Source organism: Entelurus aequoreus, linkage group LG22 (genome assembly GCF_033978785.1).
Source record: "Entelurus aequoreus isolate RoL-2023_Sb linkage group LG22, RoL_Eaeq_v1.1, whole genome shotgun sequence".
Taxonomy (NCBI): Eukaryota; Metazoa; Chordata; class Actinopteri; order Syngnathiformes; family Syngnathidae; genus Entelurus; species Entelurus aequoreus.
The window spans coordinates 20,673,027-20,688,618 of record NC_084752.1 but is presented as its reverse complement, the minus strand read 5'-3'; the positions used below and the strand labels follow the sequence as shown (position 1 = coordinate 20,688,618).

General features: G+C 40.2%; 1 protein-coding gene across 1 annotated transcript in view; it reads right to left on the bottom strand.

Moving 5' to 3' along the window:
• The window catches only part of pkd1a (polycystic kidney disease 1a), a 137,832-nt gene that overhangs the window by 53,739 nt on the left and 68,501 nt on the right, over nucleotides 1-15,592 (bottom strand). Inside the window, exons 18-27 of the mRNA XM_062032740.1 lie at nucleotides 13,501-13,676; nucleotides 12,922-13,052; nucleotides 10,199-12,813; nucleotides 9,880-10,077; nucleotides 9,465-9,764; nucleotides 8,933-9,372; nucleotides 7,283-7,433; nucleotides 4,475-4,627; nucleotides 3,136-3,276; nucleotides 2,384-2,705 (exon numbers count right to left, since the gene is read on the bottom strand). Of these exons, the coding sequence (XP_061888724.1) occupies nucleotides 2,384-2,705; nucleotides 3,136-3,276; nucleotides 4,475-4,627; nucleotides 7,283-7,433; nucleotides 8,933-9,372; nucleotides 9,465-9,764; nucleotides 9,880-10,077; nucleotides 10,199-12,813; nucleotides 12,922-13,052; nucleotides 13,501-13,676 (4,627 nt within the window). The remainder of the gene's footprint in view (nucleotides 1-2,383; nucleotides 2,706-3,135; nucleotides 3,277-4,474; nucleotides 4,628-7,282; nucleotides 7,434-8,932; nucleotides 9,373-9,464; nucleotides 9,765-9,879; nucleotides 10,078-10,198; nucleotides 12,814-12,921; nucleotides 13,053-13,500; nucleotides 13,677-15,592) is intronic.

Below are 15,592 nucleotides of genomic sequence, written 5' to 3'. Positions count from 1 at the left end.
TTCAGGAAAAACACTGCAAACCCCGCCCCCCTCTACATCAACGGTGAGGAGGTGGAGAGAGTCAGCTCCTTCAAGTTCCTCGGCACCCTCATATCTGCTGACCTCTCCTGGACCCAAAATACAACTGCGGTCATCCGGAAGGCCCAGCGGAGACTCCACTTCCTGAGGGTGCTGAGGAAAAACAGACTGGAGAGGCAGCTGATGGTGACCTTCTATCGCTTGGCTGTCGAGAGCCTGCTGACGTACTGCATAACAGTGTGGTACGCCAGCTCCACTGAAGCAGACAAAAAGGCGATTCAGAGGGTCATAAAGTCTGCACAAAAAATCATCGGCTGCCCCCTCCCCTCCCTGAAGGATTTACAGAACTCCCTCTGTCTCAACAGAGCAAAAAGCATCACCAAGGACAGCACACACCCTGGCTTCCACCTGTTCGACCTGCTACCATCGGGCAGGCGCTACAGGTGCATCAGAGCCAGAACAAACAGACTCAGAGACAGCTTCTTTCCCAGAGCTGTCACCACATTGAACTCTCACTTATAATAATAATTCACCCCTATACAATATCCTACCCTAATACCCTACTGTGCAATATTACCCTTCGAGTGCAATACGTCCGACACTGATTGCTATTTATTACTCCGGTACTCTTGTCCTGTTCTGTATATTGTACAGTATCTTGTATTTCTACAGTGTTTTGTATAATGAACAGGATTACTTATTATTTGTATTGGATAGTAGTCTGTTTATTTCAATTGTTAGTTTTGTTCTTTATTACCGGTTGTGTAATTTATTTTTACCCCATATTTGTTCCCACTACCGCACCTTAAATTGGAGTCCTTAATCTCGTAATATGCAAATATAATGACAATAAAGTCCATTCTATTCTATTCTATCTTCATTACTAAAGGAAAAATCTAATTTGCGAGAGAGAATTCCTTTGCTATTTCTAAGTATGTATTTTTTTTTGAGACATCAGGTTGAAGCATCCCTTTGTCTCTGACTCCCTCGTCGTCATGTGACATGAGTGCGTGTCTGTTATGATTTTTTTCTTACTCGTTTCGATGACCCGCCTTATCTTGCCTCTGATTGGCCAGTCTGTAATGTTTCACCCTAACCTTAGCCAATTGTGACTCATCATACAAACACCAACCAATCCTCATGCCATTTCTACGTATGTATGGATGCCCTTGTTCATCCAGGTCATTGTATTTTCTCCATATTTTTTAGCCTGGTTTTGCAGTCCATTTTCTCTCTTTGTAGCTTTTAGCTTTGATGTAAGCTACCTTGCTACATGGCTCTAAAAGTAGCAAAGCTACAAGAAAAGCTCCTTGTTAAAAAAGTAGCTAAGCTACCGCCAAGCTATTGGAAAATGTAGTTTAGCTACATGTAGCTTGTTGCTGCCCATCACTGCCTAGCAGTTGGCATCCTAATGACAGCAGACATTGTACAGTGGTTGATGTAATATTATGTGTGTTGTCTCTCATGGAGCCTGCAGTGAGTTGTAATCAGTGATGTTGAAAAAAAAAAGCGAAAGTCGTGATAAGTTTTTGAAATTAATTAATCAAAGTGAGCAAATTACATGAATATTAAATGTAATTATATATGTGCCTGTTACTACATTACACATATACTTACAGCATTTTTTTGTTGCCCTGATGTGGGATCAGAGCCGAGGATGTCGTTGTGGCTTGTGCAGCCCTTTGAGACACTTGTGATTAAGGGCTATATAAATAAACTTTGATTGATCGATGTATATAAATCCTAAATGGAGGTATTTGGACATTTTTAAGAGTTTTTTAGGCTGAATAGAGCAACTCCCATAGGCTCCATGGTAAATGGACTTTTGATCACATATATTTATTATTTAGAATGCATTAAAAAATTAAAACTTATGGGTTTTTGTCTTCCATAAGGATTGTGAATGATACGCAAAATTCCAAAAAAAGTGCAGTTCCACTCTAAAGACCTTCTGTAAAAAAAAGCTAGTCAAAGCTTATCTCTATGACAACACTCTATTTTTTTTAAATGAATTTGCGCAAAAATTGTGAGTCTCTCACAAGTTTTTTGAACTGAACTTGCCAGTCGAATAGCCCAAATGATGAAAAAGAGAGGACCTAAAATGGAACCTTGTGGAACACCACTAGTATAACTAAAGAAGTTGAACAAAATAATTTGTCGGGGAATTTGCTGCAAACGTGATTTTAACTGAAGTTGGAAGTTGGTATGGTGTCATTCCTGGTCTGGATTTGGCCCACAGACAATTTGAATAGCCCTGTTCTACAATAAACACATCCAACCTTGCATCTTGCAAGTCAAAATGTCTTCTTTAGTTAATGACGAATGAAACGATTAGTGATAATTGTGTATCAATAGTATACCGTACCTGAGCAGTTGAAGTGTACTCTCTCCAGCAGTGTTCGAATCCTCCAACCTCCACCGTCTCCGTCACCATTATTCCTTTCCGCCTCCCCTGCCGCTCTCAGGTGACACTCCCCACCAGCCGGCGGCATGTTGTGGTGCAGGGTAATGGAGGCGGCGCCGTCGTCGTCTAGCGTGTCGTCGGTTACATGCAGGGTGAAGATGTAGGAGTCTCCATGGAGAAGGACACCCTGTCGCAGCACTAGATTCATGCCGTCGCTCCCTGTTGTCGTCGAGGAGGAGTCCAGGATCAGGGTCTCGTTCTGCGAAGTTACAGCAGTCCATCTCTGAAAAGGAGACAGAGAGTTGTTTGAAAACGCAAGTGTCACGTTGGAGTGTAGATAATTTTCCATTGTTCCAACTTTCATTCTATCCACATGAGACAAGAGAGACAAGAAGTCTCAAGACTTCTGCTATACTACATAAACAAATCCAGCTGGTAGACACACTTGAGCACCAAATGAGTCAACTACTCAGACTGTTTTTCTGTTTTTGGACATTACTTATTCTCCCTGGCTCCACTTGACAATGACCTCAGTCTCATACCCACTTACTAATACCTGCACCATAAAAGTAGCAAAAGATGGAGGGAGAGTAGGAGGAAGACTCTGGAAATAATGATCTCATTGGTGTCTGTGTGGAACAGTGACCTCACCTCTCAGTCATAGTGGGAGTTAAAATTGATTGTGTGTCCCAGAGTGGTTTGTGTGTGTTTACCCCGCGATGAAAGCCCTGGCAGTTTGTGCAGGTTCCTTTGAGGTAGACATACGAGTTCTGGCTGACTTCGTAGATGGACTGGGCCCTACAGGACACACACTCCAGATATACCATAGGGATGTGGCCGCTCTGGACGAGCACCTGCCAAAGATACACAAACATCAAACCTTTGCACAGCCGTAAATGGGTTAAAAATTGAAGTGCAGGTCACAATACGATATTTTATAGTATTATTTTGCTTATTTTTCTTTGAACATTTTTATAGCCCCAGCTGTACTACCTTAAATTCCACATGGCAATTTTTATCAGGAGATTTACAACAAAGCTTTGACAATCGATGTGTAATAATGACTAGAATTTTCCAACATTAGGTCAACAATTATTTTTTTTTACAAGCATCTCTTCTTCTTTAGTGAACAAATTCATTATTCTAAGTAGACAAACTAATGTTTAGTTAACCTGCACAGCACACACTTGATGATTGCTCTTTTGTAATTGTCAGGATGCCTTGATGATACATGACTCACATAAGAAAATACCTGTGTTTTTAAACATATGCACAAAGTAAGACAATATGATGAAAGTTGTAAAAAGGACACAGCTGCAAAAAAGCAATCAAATATAACTTTAACCCCAGCTATTGCCTGTGTCCAACAAAAAAAAAGTACAGTAGGAAGGGGATTCATATGGACCCATTCGTTGCGACATACCTGACACATGAAACGTGGCGAATTGGGGAATGGCACAGACAGTTGTTGGGTATCTTAAAATGAGTTTTGTGGCAATTCCAAATTTGACCACAGTATCATTTGAAATCTAGGAACGCATTCAAAATGGAACATCTTGCAGGCAGCCTCAAAAACCGGGTTATAAATGTGACTGTGCAGCAAAATGTACACTAAGCATATCTAATATATATTAGGTAGACCACAAGGAAGTTTTTAAAATGTATATTACAATCATCATAAATCCCCTTTAATCTGTGTACTAAATGGTGAATGTGCTTGTCTTAATTTTAACATCAACTTGCAGAGAGACTGGAGATGTAAAATTACCGGTAGCCATTGGTTATAATCTCACATATTTATTTACATGTCAAATTTTTATGAATATGTTTTGTCCTTTTTTAAATTGACTACATCTAAAAATCTACAATAGACTGTATGCAAATATATTGGATACACAATCTGTTCCGTTAACCTTCATTGCTTTATAATTTTGAGACTGGCATTTCATTATTGGCCGCTAACTTTTAAAGGATGCAAGCTTTGCTTTACAGCAAGAACCACCAACTGGGAATATGTTTTCAGAAGTTCGAGGGGGTTCACTGTACACTCACAGTTTGTGTGGTGGATTCTGGGGTCATTCCGTCTTTGCTTATAGCCAGTTTGAAAGTGTATTCCACATCTGCCTCCAACTCAGCGCCAGAGATTCCCAGTACGGGACCATTGGAGCCCAAGCCAAAATTTAGGCTGGAGCAGTGCTTGGGACCCTGCAACAAGAGATTAGGGTGGAAATGTAATTCAGTGTTCCAAAAACTCTTACGATTGTATGCAACTCTATCAAGGAATGTTTACAGAGTGTAGTCACACAGGAGAAAGAAGTCAACAACATTTATGATGAAGTCTTATGAAAGTGTAGCAAGACGGAGACATTGTCATTTGGAATGAATCAGTATTAAAAGCATCACTGCGCAGAACGTCAATGATCCGAGACTCTTCACTTCGTGTGACTGTGTGATTGAAGTGTAATGGTCAGGGTAGGGAGCCAAGTGCCAGCTGTGAAAGGCTGAGTTGATCATTTAACAGTTGCATAACCCAATGCCTGCCTGTTTAGAACGGCAGCACACACACATTTATACACACACTAACACACACACATGCGCTGGACACACCCATCCTACTGGGTCTTATTTTGTGGTCTACTGAGAGAATACACTCCTACCTAGACGTGGTGAGTGTGAAAAACAGTAAACGATTTCACACACGCTCTACATCCAAACACAAAAACTTGCAACGTGTTCCAAACATGTAAATTCCTCTTCACTTCATTTGGTGCTTACAACCAGATGAGCATTATATAACTTTTCCACAGCACAAAAAGGAGTACCGAACTAGAGTACGTCTTATGAATTCATTGTCAAATATGTTTTTTTGTGGAACTTTTACATTTTCACTCGATTAATGTACCAGAATAATGGAAAAACAAGTTGCCTCTATATTTAAGCTATTATTATTTATATCTGATTTATGACACCAAAAGACTTACAGAGGTTGTGAGTAAATAGATATGATCATAATATTATTTTATTATCACAAAGATTTCCGAGCTTTTTAAATTAGTTTAGTCTAGTCTTTATTTGAAGGGACAACGCACAGAAACATTAAGATCAAAGACAGATATGTTCTGTACCAGATTATAGCTTAATAGCTAATTTCCATCTGCAGTCCCTAGCTACCTAAATTAAAGAGATACAAAAATCATGCAATAAAATATATAATATAATACATAATATAGCATGTAATCAAATTAAGAAAAGTCATAAAATGCCCTTTCATTGACACATACTTAATATACAATACAACCACACCTCATTTACATCATCACACAAAGACAATACATGCTCTTGTTCACATCTTTCATCATCTGTAAAAACAACCATGATTTTAACAGACACACCTCACAGCTTACAACAAAATGTTCTCATGCATTAATATAATACACATTAAGTTGACATGTCAAACATAGTGTCCACCGCAGTGACCGTGTGAGCAGCTTTGATTGCTCCAAAGCCACTTTTTAACTTAAATTGTGAATGAAGAGTAATCTGTTAGACTTTGCAAGTTTGTTGTGAGGTCATTCCATTCCTTTATCGCTTTATATGAAAAGGCTGATTGTGCAAAAGATGTTTTACATCTGGGTACGGTACACTACCCCCTGGTGGAGGCTCGTGTGTTTCTAGTTGTCACAGCAGATGTAAACTGGACAAAGTGCTTAAGTGGCGCTGGTGCAGTGTTGTTTAGGATTCGATGGGCCATTCGTATTGATGCTAATCTTTGAATGTTAGCAAAATTTAACAGTCTTTTTGAGAGGATAATGAGCAAGCCAGTCACGTGATCATGGCAGGAGGAACCACAGATCTCCCTACCCATCAACAATGCTAATCACGCGACTTTGTAAGAGCCAATAACAATTTTTTGGGGAAAAAATTAAGCTGGACAAAGTGTCTGGGGAGAGGGAAGTCTTGGCTTCCCTGCTTAGGCTGCTGCCCCTGCGACCCGACCTCGGATAAGTGGAAGAAGATGGATGGATGATCCAGAATTTTATATTTTTGAGCCTGAACACAAAGTAGATGAGCAATATGTTTTACAAACCAAGTGCTAAACGGATGCAGCTTTATTGAAACACTCCAGCATCAGCAGCATTACTAGGTGCTAAACATACAAATTAGTCATAATAAATTATAATAAAACAAACACTTGCTGTACAATGTCATCTCTCCATGGGATGCATAGCCAACGGAAGGGTCGCTCACATACTCCCGTTTAGATGAAGAATTTTCAACGATTTTGAATGCATAAAAAAGCCAAACATATATGTTCTCGTCTTACATAAGGACTGTGAATAATACCACATCTCTTTCCAATTTTTGCATATTTCCAGTATGACTGATGTGATGGTATGTTCAGAGTTCAGAAGCGGGGCTCCAGTGACTTCATCCAACTACGAATCTACAGAAATTGCAGAATATGTTCGGAACGAAATATTCAAAATGGGCGACTCAATTTGTGGCATTTTTTGATTTTTTGACGGTTATTTAACTACTATGCTGATTTTAAGTACAATTGGATATGGTTTAATGGATACAATAAAACACAATTAAGCATGTCAAGTCAACTTGATTTTCCATTAATACTGCTACTTTAAAGTCAAATGTGGAGAACAGTAAAATCAAGAATAAAAGCACTACCCAACGTGCAAATGCAAAAAAGTAAAATATTTGTATAGCTTTTTTTCTTTTTTTTATGAATATTTCTACATTAATAAATTAAATGTATTATTAGGCCTAAAACCACTTTTTTTAGGTAACACACTGTGCTACAGTATTTTCAAAATACTGTGTAAAAAATTGCATGCATGTCCTCACCTTTGAGGTGCTTTGGCACTCCCAGTGGTAGTGGAGTAGTGACTGGTTGTCAGGGTCCATATTGGGGTCGTAGGACTGTTCTGCACTGAGCTGGAGGTCCTGAGTCCTCGACCACACCCTATAGGTACCACCTTCTATGATGGGCATGAGCCTGTCAGAACAACAGAGGTATGTAATTGTTTCCTGGTTCAGTAGGCTAACACTTTATTAGTAAAGGGCTTCTTGGTTCATTAAACTGGTTTGCTGTAATGAATCAAACTTGTTAAATAAACAGAATGTCAATATCTTGGCAAAACATTAAAAACAAATTTGTAGGTTTGGATCCTAGAGAGGAACCCAATTTGAAATTTGTGTCTTAAGCTGAAAATCCTTGAAAAACCTTGCTTTTGACCCAATCAAATTTTTACAAATATCAAAAATCTTCTAACCCAGGCTTTTAAAAATCTATGACATAAAAATTATGTGTCAGAGCGATATGGCCTAGAAAATTGCAAAATATATTGCAACCTTCTGCAATAATGATAGATATCATTAGATATGTTTTGGTATGTAAATGATAATAGAACCATTTCAAAAGATTACAAAGGCTCCTAATTTAACTGCTGACCTATGCGGTAACATATTGCGTAATTTGCCGTTGTTTTATTTTCTCAAAACTCTTATTAATCTACTAACTGTATACCACTTTCTGTTGTAACATGGCTGTATCTACATGTCTGTTAAAATGTAATAAACACTTATTGTTCTGTTGTTTGGATACTTTACATTAGTTTTAGGGGATACTAGAAATTTGGGTATCGATTCAATACCAAATAGACAAAAACAGAGTACGGCAGAATACTAATTTTTAAATACTAAATAATATTTAGGTATTTAAATGACTTCACACTGGCTCTGATTTAAATCCTTTGATGTTTGCCCTAAAGCCCTCCTGTGCCCAGTGACTTATTTTCCCAGTTTGTTAACAATAACAAAAACAACAAAATATTTTTTGATGATAAAAAATATCGATACAACCACTCTAGTATCGACTGTATAATGATATTATATAGTGTTACTGTTGATATTTGTATCAATTCGCACACCTTTGTTTACATTTAAGAACTCTATCCTCCAACTGTGTGTAAGGTAGCATTTTTCGCTATTCCTCGTACTCCAGGGATGACACTTGTAAGAAACATTGTTTATTTGCCGCCATAGAGGCGAGGATTGCTGACTTAGAAATGGGGCGACGTTAGTCGCTAGCAAGAATGTAACAGTATGTAGGGGACGGGTCTGTTTGCATGTTGCTATTAAAGTTGCAGGACACAGCTTGAATGTGTCATCAATATGCATTATCACAATATAACGTTACAATTAAAAGCTCTATCCTCGGCTAAATTTATATTATTTATATCGTCTATATCGAGCAACCCTAATGTGGAGTCACCTTCACTGCTACGGTAGTGCTATAACCTGCAGCTTTAATAACATCTCAGCTTCAGTATATTAGAGAAAGTGAACTCATAAATGTAAATTAACCTGAAGTCATTCCTTCACTCTGACAAAATAGATTTATAAAACACCAGTGTTTATCAGCCATGCATGAGTTACATGAAGACCCTTTAAACAAAATTGCATAAGGTGGTATAAAACATGTTCTCCACAGACCTTGCTGCCATGACGCCAAGTTGCAAACAGGCTGCCTTCCTTAATGGGACGCCTTCATATGACAAAGAAAACACCAAAGTGTAGTTCCCTGTAGCCAGTGCCATTTTGGGCAGCGACAGCTGTAGCCGCCGCACATCCACCTCCACCGGTAGGGGAATGACTGCATTAAGTAATGGCTGGGAGGGATGAGCCAGGACTCCAAACGGAAAAAGGGGGTCATTATCACAAGACGGCGTTGAGAGTATTTGCCATAAGTACTGTGCCCCATAGATTGCACAGCCTTTTAGGTCTACAGTGGCCTCCACAAAAGTGGGCTGAGATCTCCAGATGGCGAGACGGGGGGCTTGAACCACCTGAATCTCTGGCTCCTCGCACTCCAAGACGCTGATGTTTACTTCCACTTGGGCCAAAACCCAACTCACCAGATTACTGCAGTTCACCTGGCAAAGTGAAAAACAAACTGGTGAATACAAATACTACAAAGAACTCAAACTTCCCTAAAGATCAGTGACTATCTATGCAACAAACATACTTGCACCATGTAGTTTCCTGGGTCGCTGTACTCATAACCCACGGTTGTAGTGTTGGTATGAACTGGAGAAGAACCATCATTAAATTCCCACAAGCACTCCACAGGATTTGACCTGGGTGTGACAAAAGCTACCAGCGTGATAGTCTTATTAACCAAAGTGTCCTGAGGTGTTGCATAAAGAACTGCATTCGTCAGCAGATTCTGCACCAGAATATGCTTGGTGATGTTCTGAGCATGCAGCGCATTGAAGGCCCTCAGGTAAATGGTTAATAAACCTGCTTCTTCTGGTATGTAGGCCACCTGGGATTGTGTGAAGAGACAGTGAGAAACATCACTATTTGCATACCTCATAGCTGGAATTAATATGACAAATTATAGTCATATCTATGAGGACAAACATCTCCTGTAATCTTACCTCTTTGCCAATATGTGAGGTCTTGTGGAAGTGGTGCAGGTCAAAGGTCCAGAGAAAGCTAACAGGTTTACCCGTCAGGATGTTGGCTGTAAATAACCTTTTCACACCTACAGGGATTGCTATGCAGCTTCCTTGGATGGACAGTCCACGTAGAGGCTCCATCACCTCAACCTGTAGGTGTCGCCTCTTAGAACTTACCTAGAATATTAAATGACAACACATAAAAGTCTGGAAATAATTATATGAAAACAGAAGACTGTGATAATAAGGGGCAAGAGCATTATTTTGGGTATGCACCCAAGTAACGATTTATCCTTACCTGATTGTGAGCAGTGAGGTTCACCATGTAGGTGTCTACCCTGGTGAACACGTGCACATAGGTTTGGTTGAGTTGTGGGGTAACGGTGGCATCTCCGCTGATGCTGAGGGTCAGGCGAACATCTGAGCCTGCTGCCATAGAAATGGTGAACTCCACCTTCTCGCCAAGCACTGCTATCTTTTTACTAGCTTTCAGCTCTAGCCCCTGAATCTTGTCCTGAACAAAGAACTCCTTTAAAACCACTTGTCCACTGACATCATTGGTGGCATTCAGCATAGCGATGGCTGTCTTTGGCTCCTGAAAGACCACAGATGTTTTCTGTCCTGTTTTTGTGTTTCCATCAAACATCCATGCCCATGTCACATTGGTTCCTGTCACCACCTCCCCCTGAAGCATGACAGCGGCCCCAGTTGCTATGTAAATTTGCTCTGTCACATTGTTTGCTGTAAACCCAAGCCCAGAGATGACTTCCTGGACGCTGACCATCACAGACACAAGCTCAGAACTAACTTCATTGTAGACCTCCACAGTAACGTGATGTAGTCCAGGAATAGGAAAAGTGTGAGTCTTCCAGGGCTCGCTCCACTGCAGAGTATCTCCATTAACAAACCAGCGGTATTGCAGGTCTGAGCCCTCCAAAGTGGACACTGACAGATTAGTAGGAGCATTGACAGCAACAGGGTTTTTGCTGATCTGCAGATATACTCCTCCAGCTGGGTCTAGGAAGTGAATGGTCCTGTTGATAGACAGCTGGCCGAGGAGGTTAGCTGCTCGAAGAATGATCTCACATGGCCCCGGTGTGGAGAAATTCACCTCCACAGTCTTGCCACTTATGTTAAACCTTGAGTTGACAGGATCGAGCTCTCTGATGACATTCCAAGAAAAAGTCATGTTGGTTCCTTCTTTTAAGCCTGCATGAAAGTGGAGAACACGGTTTGTAGCAAAGCAACAACCATTCACTCCGACGCCCTGACCTATTCCCATCTCCTCTTCGGGTAAAATAAACAGTCCCTCCAGCTCACGCTGAACATACAGGAATATACTAGCTTGGGCCGTTCCTACGTCATTCTCCGCTGTCACGATGATGTTAAAAGTGCCAACAGAGCGGAAAGTGTAGAACATGGTGTGGGACCCTGGAATCGAGGTACATCGGTCACACAAGATCCAAGAAAAACGGACATCATCTCCCTCCACCATTTGAGCCTCAAAGTGGACTGAGGCATTGAGAGGAACATTTATCAGGCTTGCGTTGACTGTTAACCCACGAACTGGCGCGAGCACAGTGATGGGTAAAACGGTGTGATTCCTGCTGACTGAGTTGTTTGCTGTCAGTGTAATGTTGTAGTTTCCTGAAAAGTTGTAAGTGTAAGGCACACTGTGACCTGTAAACAAGTTCCCATTGCCAAAGTTCCAGGTGTGAGTGACATTAGAAGACAAGTTTGGGGTTCTGAAAAAATATGGTGCCCTAATTATCAAGTTATTGTACTTAGTCCCATTATGAAGAATAACAATGGGCCCGATTGGCATCTGAACCTCAACACGAACACTAGAATTACTTATGGAGATGTTATTTGAGACAGTTACTGTCACTACGTAAGGACCTGGATTTGAATATGTTGTCACGACATTCCCAGTGCCATGGATCATCACAGGTTCCTCTTCTGCACCAAAGTTCCACTGATAGTTGTAAGTAAACTCAGGGTCAGCTCTAACCTGCAAGAGAATCGCTTCACCGACAGCATAAAGTGTTTTCTCGAGGGTTAGGTTGATGCTGGTTAAAACTGGCTCCACACACACCCATCGAAAGAAGTTGGCCTTGTTGATCCCACTGGAAAGATTGAGAGAAAGGTGGTAGTTCCCGCTTGTCTTGTAGGTGTGCGACACTCGCGGATTTCCGAGGTGTGTCTCAGTAGGGCTTCCATCTCCAAAGCTCCATTTATAAAGATTGGATGATGCATTGCCAGACACCCATGTATTAAAATTGACCAGGGTTCTTTCTTGAACACATCCGGAAGGCTCCATCCTGACAACTTGGAAGACATAGACCTGCACAGTAAGGAGTGTCCATCCAGAGCTTACAGCATTTGCAGCAGTCACATTTACTGTGTAGTTGCCATCTTTCGGATAGCTGTGAGAGACGTGGGGTTCAGATGTCGTGTAGATGCTCCCATCACCCATAGAGAATGTCCATGTGATGTTGTTACCCGAAGCAAGGTGTGCTTTAACTGTAATAGGACTGTTAAGTTCTGTTGGAGAGGAGCTTTCAGCTGTTAAGTCTTCAATCTCATCGAATACAAAAATCTCAACACAGGCTTTGGTGTAGCTGATGGAGTTGTTTACGGACACGCACACATTGAATGCACCACTGTGTACGTATGTGTGTGCCACACGGCGACCCTGGGACTGAAAGGAACCGTCTCCAAAGTTCCAGTCGTAGTGAATGCCGTAGGGTGAGGGTAAAGGGTGAGCTTCAAAATCCGCTGATTTACCAGCGAGAAGAAGTAGTGGTTCCGTCTGTATATCGACATGAGTTAGGATGCTGTAGACGCTCATGTTGATGCTCTGACTGATGTTCTCATAACGATTGGAAACTGACACGAGTGCTGTGTATATTCCTGTAGAGAATAAATACATTTATGGTTAACATTAAGTGTAGAGCAGTAAAGAAGAGAACATAACAAATGTAATCATTAACCACAGGCTTCAATGAACATTATTGTTACCTGGCTGAGAGTAGATGTAAGTGATGTTGTTGCTGAGTAAGACTTTATTGGGCGAGTCTTGGCAAAAATATGATGGCGCGTAGGGAGGCTTGAATTCAAACTCTTTATATCCCCCGTCACCAAAAGACCATCTGCAGCAGGAACAAGGTAAAAAAAATTTAAAATATGAGCTTGAGAAAAAACTGCATTGATGACCATTTCATCTAAACACACATATGGTACAGTCAAATGTTAACTGGATAATTAGGAATTGCCTCTGACAGGGCAATGGAGGGTTTGGATATGGAAAAGTGGAAACTCAATAGGCCTGACTGGACAAAGTTGGGTAAGAATTAAGAAAAGAGTAGCCCACAATGAGGGCGGTAATGTGAAGAAGGGAGAAAATTAAATGTGGAAAAAAGGGGAAGACACCAAAGAAACAGGGCAGGGGAAATAGCTGAGTAGAAGGAAAAATCTGTGTCAGCAATCTATTTTAACCACATTGTTATTAAAAATACAAATCGAAGAACAGCAAAGAGCGATAAACAATGGCATGAAAATATCAATTTATCCATGAGTCCATGACTTTGGTATTCATACCTAAAGGTGGCCATAACAGCCATGTCTACAAGCACAGATGCAGTCAGTGTCTGAGTAGAGCCCTGAGGGACCACATCTGGAACACCCTTCACTGTGAGGTTTCTCATGGGCTGCAGACGGTCCACGGTGACGTTGAAATGCTCTGTGAGGCTGCTGATGTGGTTCATAGCCGTCACCTGGAAAAGATACCAAACTAGGTTTGAAGGCTGACTTGACTATAAGGCTGAATACATGCCACATGACTAAATTCCCCCGTGTGGCCCAGTTTGGCTACGTATCACGTCAGTATATGCAAGGAATCATTTTTTGATGAGGACTTGACTATATGTAGAACAACAAAAACGGAAAAGACTTAGATATTTGCCAATGTGACTGCAGTTCAAGCAACAGAACGGATATATCCTGTTATTCCGAAACAGTAGCATCCACACGTCTATCCAAGCAATGGTGGGCCATCAGGGCCAGCAAGGCCTTCTCTGCTGACCTAAAACAAATCATGATCAAAAAACGTACGATCATAATATAAATAATGATAAATGGGTTATACTTGTATAGCGCTTTTCTACCTTCAAGGTACTCAAAGCGCTTTGACAGTATTTCCACATTCACCCATTCACACACACATTCACACACTGATGGCGGGAGCTGCCATGCAAGGCGCTAACCAGCAGCCATCAGGAGCAAGGGTGAAGTGTCTTGCCCAAGGACACAATTGGACGTGACTAGGATGGTAGAAGGTGGGGATTGAACCCCTGTAACCAGCAACCCTCTGATTGCTGGCACGGCCACTGATGAAATAAAAATTAAATTACCTAAATTAAATTAATTTTTGTCAATTTATGAGATACATTGATACAAGTTAATTAAATTTATGAGATGAATTGATAAAAGTTAATTTCATTTTTAATTTACTAAATTATTAAATATATAAACATATTCATCTTATTCTCTTCATGTCATATTAGGCTCCGTCCATTGTTGCTGTTTTTTAAGTTAGAGTTTTTATCTAATCAGAATTCAGCAACTGCTGTTTCAGCGCTGTATGAAATCTCATCGAAGCCTTCTGACTCGACAAAGCGGCGGTCTGCGTAGTAAGTGAACGGTGCAAATACAGTTGATCAACAGTTGCAACAGCCAATCAGATTACAAGTTGATTGTAGTCGGCCCTGTAGATTGCCTTACGTAGAACCGCTGAACGTTGATAGAAAGGGATTTACTGTTGGAACTGAAACGCACAGATAAACTGTATAACCAAGTCATTTGAAGTATTCTTGAAGAAAGAAAGGAGAATGGATTCTGTGTTGAAATAGGTCTTTTGGGACAGCCGTTTTGGTAAGTGAAAATATTTTATTTCTAAATGTTTTCACGTTTTGTTATGTTTTTATAAATATTTTAATTTTGAGAGTACCAGGTATAGGTTTTAATTGCTGTAGTGGGTGTATTGATTTTTAAATGCACTGAAAATATCCCGTTTTGTACACTATTGAGGTGAGCAAGTGTGTTTCAGTTTAAGACCCTTCTTAAAACCCATTTTTATTCACTGGCTTTTAACCCAGCATGAGACTTTAAACTGTTTTTAACTTTTAACTTTTTTAACTGCTTTTTATCTAACAAAATTGTTCTTAGGGTAATTTTGTATTTGCTTTTTTAATGTGTATTTTACTTCTGTTTTAAATTTTATTTTTTAGTCTGTCCTTTGCCTTTATTTCTTTGTGGTGTACAGCCCTTTGTTTTTCAACTGTGGTTGTTTTTAAAGGGCTTTATAAATAAAGTTGGTATGGTATGGTATGGTATAGTATTTCTCCAGCCATGGTGATGTGGTGACATAAATTATGGTATTTTTGAGAGGTATTTATTAAAGTCGGACTAAGCAGGACATCACTGAAGGCCTAGGTGTCAAATGCACGGCCCGCCACTGTATCCAAGCAACCACTGAGAGAGGTGGAATATTAAAAAAGGAAATAGCTAACAGGTCATATTTCATGGGTTTAGAGTTAATATACAGTATGCAGTATAGTACAATATACAGTAAGGTAAAAATATATAAAGTAAATATAGATTTGATTACATAATATAGATAAATTAAATACAG